Source organism: Antrostomus carolinensis, unplaced genomic scaffold (assembly GCF_000700745.2).
Source record: "Antrostomus carolinensis isolate BGI_N321 unplaced genomic scaffold, ASM70074v2 scaffold43539, whole genome shotgun sequence".
Lineage (NCBI taxonomy): Eukaryota > Metazoa > Chordata > Aves > Caprimulgiformes > Caprimulgidae > Antrostomus > Antrostomus carolinensis.
Window position 1 is genome coordinate 2,364 of NW_010338679.1, and position 6,530 is coordinate 8,893.

Below are 6,530 nucleotides of genomic sequence, written 5' to 3' on the forward strand. Positions count from 1 at the left end.
AAGCCAGTTCTCTTTAGTGGCTTCTTACTGGAACATCAGAACTGATGAAAGTCTTTAGATAGTTTGGATAAAACAGTGAAAGCTTCAGCATTTGAATATAACATACTCTCACAGTTGAGAGGAGGAGGGTGATTCGATTTTTCCTCTTAACCCTCATCATCATTGTATCCTGGCCTCCTGAAGTCTGTCTTTGCAATACTTCTTGTGAAATGGTTTTCTCTGTATAGGCTTTCTCATCATTGAGACCTAAACTTTGACAACACTAAGTATAATTAAATAAAGCCTATTATGCAAAGGCTATTATTGATAATAGATTAAATGGGTAGTCTTAATGGAATTTATCTGCAGTGCCAGGTATCTGTAGTGCTAAGACCTGCAGGTCACAGTTCAGTTATTTAATGCTTTATGTCTCTTTTCTTTTTGTCTTTTTTTTTTTAAAGTTATACTCCTAAGTAAATATCTCTGATGGCTAACCCTCTTGTTTGTTTGCTTTCCCCCTTTTTTTGTCTTCCCTCTACCCAGTGAGGCTGCATCAAAATGTCTCTCTATCCTTCCTTAGAAGATCTGAAGGTGGACAAAGTTATTCAGGTATGGTGGGCTGCAATAAGATGAGCTTTGATGACAATAATACATCTGGTGATTCAGTTCTCTCAATACTTCTATGATTATCACATTTGTGTAAAACCCTTTGTGTGTAAGAGTATTGGTAGCTTTGTTATTAGGCAGGACGAGGAGGAAAAAAACCATGTGAAACAAAATACGGAAAAAAATTGATAAAGACTCCATCAGAAATTTGCCATGAATGTATTTTATAAGGAGTTTCCTTGCTTTCTTCAGCATTTTGCCTAGCTTCCATTTTTATTTCCTAAACTTAAACTAGATTCCCTTCCAGTTCAAACAACAGCAGTGAGTTATACTGCATTTGAAGGTGACTGCTACTTCTATCCTTGTCCTTCTCACTGGGAAGCAATCGAGCAAACTGCACAGAACAGCTTATTGACTCTCCGGTGCTGTCTGAAAGTGGAGTGCATCAGTCTCACCTCTGTTGATGTGTGTGGGGTGGAGCTCTTGAAGTTGTAGGTGCTGTGTTAGGATTTCTCATGGTTGTGTCTGCCTACCTTGCCCTGTTCTTCTTATCTTTCTAAAGTCCTTTATGTACAGTTAGGTAATGCTGCACTGGTGGGGGGGGAAGTAGCATGGAGCCAAGAATGTGATCCTTCAGCCTTTTAATAACCAGCTGCTAGAGTTTATATATTACAATTAAAAATATTAAATGTGGTCTTTCTGCTACTTAACTTCTGTGACCACTGAATGAAGCAGTGAGGAAATGGATGTAGGGTATCTCTGTGAGTCCTGCAAACCTTAAACCATAGATAGCTGTTCTGTCATTTTATAGAGCAGGCCCTTTTCTGATACCCTCTCTTGCCCATATGCTTAGCAGGCTTTATGAACTTGGGTGAGTGCCTTGTTCATGTAATTACACCTGTAGTCTATTGTGGTGTTTCACAGACAAGTAAGAGTAAACTCTGTGAAGGTTTCTGTAGGGAGTGTAACAAACTGTTCTGTTAAGCGAGTTTTATCCTTGTTGACGCTGTAATCTCAAAGTTCAGGTTTCCAGAAGAAACAGTTCATACAGGACAGATTCTTGCTTTCATAGTTACAGATGACTGTGCACTCAAAGTTTAAATTAGGATTTCGGAGTTCTGCGACTTGATGAGTGAGATGTCAAGCAAGACAGCCTGTGAGAAAATTCCCATGGGGGTGGGAGAGAGGGGAGGTAGAGCCAGAGGCATTCCCTTACAGATCCCCAGTGGAGAGGCTTGGGTGTTCTCATTGCCATCGTCCATGGGGAAGGTTGCCCTTCAGCAGTTATGTGACAGCATCTCATTTCTGCAAACAGAACTACAAGGAGTGATGGGCTGTGTACTGAGTATAGCTGTGAGAGAGGAGAAGTAAATACTGTTGTTGCTAAATACCACTGTTTCAAGAGTAAGCCATTCCACTTTCACTAATATTTTTGGTAGAAAAGGTGCCTCTCCCAAAAAGTGCCTTATAAAAATGCTGTCTTTTTAAATATGTCTGAGAGTACTCTTCGGAGAAAGACTTTGTACTCTTTCAGAGTACTGAAAGACAAAGTCTCTATCTGGAAGTGACCGAGATTAAAATGATTGCTGGTTAAAACAAACACACTTGTATTAAATATTCTACCCTGTTCTTTTTGTCCAGCATTTGAGTTGGAGGCTATTCTTCTAAATACATCTGATATTGATAAATAATGAGTCATTCTTGCTCTGAAACTTTTTTTCTAACAACAACTTCCTGGAGAGTACAGGACTACGAAGTCTTCTATTTTTAAGCATGATTTCCGTAAAAACATTGAGTAATTTTACCATCATCTTGTGTTAGATGATTTGTGTGTCCTGTTCAGCGTAATGTTTTGCTATGCATTCAGTAATTCCACCCCACCCCCCACCAAGGAAAACTATTGGGATAGCTATTTTCATCACACTTCACAGGCCTCTGTAAGGCAGTGTTTTTCACTTGTCATGATTACACAAGGACAAAAAAGTAGTAGCTGAGGTACTGAGAAGGAAGGAAACTGTCTTTCTTTAATATTTGTGAGTCAGTAAGCAATATAGAAACTAGGCTGAGTGTGTTCGCTGTAGTGGCAGCTTCTGTAGAAAAATCATCTTAGAAGGTCCGTTTATTTCATAAGGTATAAAACTGGTACCATTGGATTGTGTGGTGGAACTTCACCTGCAACCTATAAGGGACTGTGGCAGAACTCATGAATAACGTCTGTAAATGGTGAAGCGATAAAAATGGCTGCTATCCAGCTGAAAAAAGTAATCCCAAAACACTCTGCCAAAGGTCATACCTTGAAACTTAGTCATAAAGCTTTGTCAGCAAGATTTAGTGTGTCTTTTAAGGAGATCTTTTGCTCTTTAACTTGCTTAATGACAAAAGCAGAACAAGTTGACAGTAAAGCCTTTCTGCATTATTACTGTAGCATTGTCTCTGAGGAAGATACAGGTTGATCTACTGAAGTAGTTTATATTGTATTGAAGCATATTGTATTGAAATTACTCATCTCAAAGAAAAAGATTGACTTCAGAGCTTAAAGATTAATAGTAACTAGCATGTACAAGAAAAAAAAAATGCTTAGTCTCCTGGCTGCATAATAAAAGATTTTGTAGATTTTTCTTGTAGAAGATAATGTATGTGAGTTTCTTTGCTTTTAGGCTCAGACTGCCTTTTCTTCAAATCCAGCTAATCCAGCAATCTTGTCTGAAGCTTCTGCTCCTATTCCTCAGGATGGAGGTAAGCTCATGTGCTGTATAGCATCCTAGTGTTGTGGAAACCTAAAGATACAGTATAGTCAAAAATATCTATAAATATGCCATTCTACTTACTAAGCATCAGACCATGCCTTTTTGGAAAGGCCAACACCACCACCACTCAGCCCAAACCACCCTGGCAGAGGTGCTGTAGGAGTCAAAAAATGGTGTTCACTTATAAAAGGAAGTTGTGGCAAACACTAACCCTCCTAAATTTTCAAAACCTTTTCCAAGTGAGCCTACCATAACAAGATCTGCTTTTGGTACCATTTGAGCTCTTTTTAGCTCTTACCTCAAAAGCTTAGTTGTCATGGTTTAAGTGTATTTTTTGTATGATTTAGAGGGCAGCATGAGTCCGAGTGCCTTTCCTCTCCACATGAGCTTCCTTCGGAACAAACACACACAAATCTTTGTCAACAGAGAAGTGCCCAGGAAGGTGGAACTTAAACTAGTAGGTTACGCTTGGCCAAAAAAGCCTAAAACTTTTGACCAGCCTGACCAGCAGCAGTGCTGGAGCAGCTGTCAAGAATGCTCATGGATCAGGTATTAAAGCCTGGTGGGTGTAACTGTTTCTCCAGTTCTGCTCTTGGTGCTGGTGTGTCTAAGATGACTTTATGGCAGGAGTTTGTGTAGCTCACAAGAGAGCCACGTCTCATTGACTCTTTCTGGAATAGATACGTACTTGACCTAGCCTCACAGACCAGATTTAAGTTTGCTTCAGAAGTACCTTCTTGGCAGCATTCTTTCTGCTGTCTTGAGTTTTAATTCTGTGATTTTTGTGCCTGTGGCCAAATGATGTAATTTTGACATCACCTTGTGTGTGAATTGCTGAGGGGCTGCATGTGGGAGAATAGTGATTATCATTCAATATATCTCAAAGGAAGGGAGGCCTACACTGTTTGTAGGATGTGCCAAACCTGCTGGGAATACTCCTGTCCTGGAAGAGGCACGAGAATATACAACATCAAGAGCTTTTGAATGTTTTCTGCTATGTGGAGTTGTCTGTTTTGAATGAGAATGTGATACAGCCAGCAAAGATGCATCCTGTGTCAATGAAGAACAAAAGAGAAAAGTCTAATAGCTGCAAAAGTCTTGTGCAACTTTAATTTTGTATAATCCTTGAGGTTTGAAAACACAAGCAGAAGACAGGCATAGAAGAAGTACTGATGAAACTACAAGCTGATAGGTCAGTCTGGAAATAAACTCAGGACAGTTCTCATGTGAAGCAGCATGCAAGCATGACCACTGAAAGTATTAAGGAGCAAAAAAAGTCTCTCAGTTATATTGGAATTCACCTTGCAATGACCTTTGTGTTCCTTCCCAGAAAAGTTGCTTTCTATTTCTAGTCAAATGTGGATTAGAATAGCTGGTTTTATATATGTACCCATAAATGAACGTGAGAAACCCAAGCTTTGTGAGGTGGGGAGGCTGCTTGCTTCCAAGGCCGCCCCTTGCACCACCTCACTTTCTGAGCAGCCTTTTTGTCCTCACTGCTTTGGGGAGAATGGTGGGTGGACTCTTAGGAGTTCTCATAACTGCTACTTGTTAAATGGCATCAGTTAATTATCTGGGGAATGTCAAGAGCAATACCAAGCTCGTTTCTGGAGTGGTTTGACTCAAGGTCTGACAAATCTGTCAATTTAACTTCCTTTCCTCCCAGTCCCTGCACCCTGCTCTTGAGAGTAGAGGAATCTCCTGATGGATATTTTAAGGGCCATGCTTGGTTTGTCTTGTTGAGAAGCACATCTAAACCCACTTCGTTCTGAAGCTATGAGAAAATGACAGCTACTTTCTTATGAAGGCTATTAAAGCAGACTGCACTGTGAGCCCTACAGCCATGAGGCTGTTTTCTGCAGAAACTTTACCATGCCTGGGATCTGGAATGTCCTTGGCATGGATGCCTCTTGCAAGTGCTGTCTTGCACTAGGTGGAAAATCAGAGTGCGTGTGTGTGCGTGCACATGCATGTGTGTTCTCCAGCATACCTGGTTTGGGGGTGGGAGGGAGCAGAGTTCCCTAGTAATTGCCTAAAAGCTTTGGAGCAAGGACATGTCTTCATGGACTGCAGCACAACCTTGGTTTTGGAACTTATCACCATGTGACTGATGTTTGTGCCATAAAGGATGAATGGAGTAACTGAGAGTAAGCCCTCTGTAAGCATTTTATCTCAAAAGTGCTGCTGGTCTGGTTGCTTTTCTAAACTGGGCTAGAAGAACACTCCTGATTCAAGTGGGTCTTCCATCATCATAATTTTCAAACAATGTTACAATAGCACAAGATGTGTTGAAGTAACTGTACATGTGAAAGCAGTAAGTGCTTGTTCTGTTAAACCAACAATTGAATTGATGGAGTTTTTTGTTTTGTTTTTTTCTCCTATAGGCTTATACCCCCGATTGTATCCAGAACTTTCTCAGTATATGGGCCTGAGCCTCAGTGAGGAGGAGGTGCAGAGAAACCTACCAGTGGCAGCAGCTCCTCAGCCACAGGGTGTAGGTACCAGTCAAGCATCTTTTAGAAAGCAAAAGTATAAAGACTAAATGTATATCTAGCATTCTAGAGAGTAGACTACTATTTAAGTATTATACCTGACTGATAAATTAGTTGTTTTAAGCAACAGTGCCTATTTTTCATTGGTCTTAAGCTGAGCAGTATATTTCCAGTCTTGGTGAGGTGGGGAAGAGCTGGTGTTGTGACTTAATTTGTGTGTTGTTTTTGTTTGTTTGTTTGGGTTTTGTTTTGGGTTTTTTTTAATATCACTTAATATAAACTGATGTATAGCTATTTTTAAAAGTTGAAACTAAGTTGTCTGGCTATTTTGTTTTAATCAGCAACTGGTAACACGACCTTCTACTAATTACATGGTAGCTCCAGTGACTGGAAATGATATTGGAATTCGCAGAGCAGAAATTAAGCAAGGCATCCGTGAAGCAATTTTATGTAAAGATCAAGATGGCAAAATTGGACTTCGCCTTAAGTCTGTTGACAATGTAAGTGTAGGAGTTTGCTTTTGCCTATAGAGATCTTGCTGCTGGATTAAATTAGTAGTGAAGTTAATGTATGGTCACAAAACTGTCGTCTATGTAATGATTATCCATTATAAGAATTTTAAAATCCTTCATTATGTCAGTAACTAGGTTTCCAGCTGCCTGGACTAGGATCTAAATTTACAGCAGCAGTTTACTTCCATATATTT

At 39.9% G+C, this 6,530-nt stretch overlaps 1 protein-coding gene across 1 annotated transcript; it reads left to right on the top strand.

The window, feature by feature from the left end:
• Positions 1-526: 526 nt before the first annotated feature.
• LOC104530871 (syntenin-1-like) lies at positions 527-6,324 on the top strand (the record flags this gene model as incomplete). The annotated part of the gene is made up of 4 exons (XM_010175588.1): positions 527-588; positions 3,243-3,321; positions 5,717-5,826; positions 6,166-6,324. Coding segments are annotated over exons 1-4 (399 nt in total), but the record flags the coding sequence as incomplete, so codon positions are not given.
• Between the last annotated feature and the right edge of the window lie 206 nt (positions 6,325-6,530).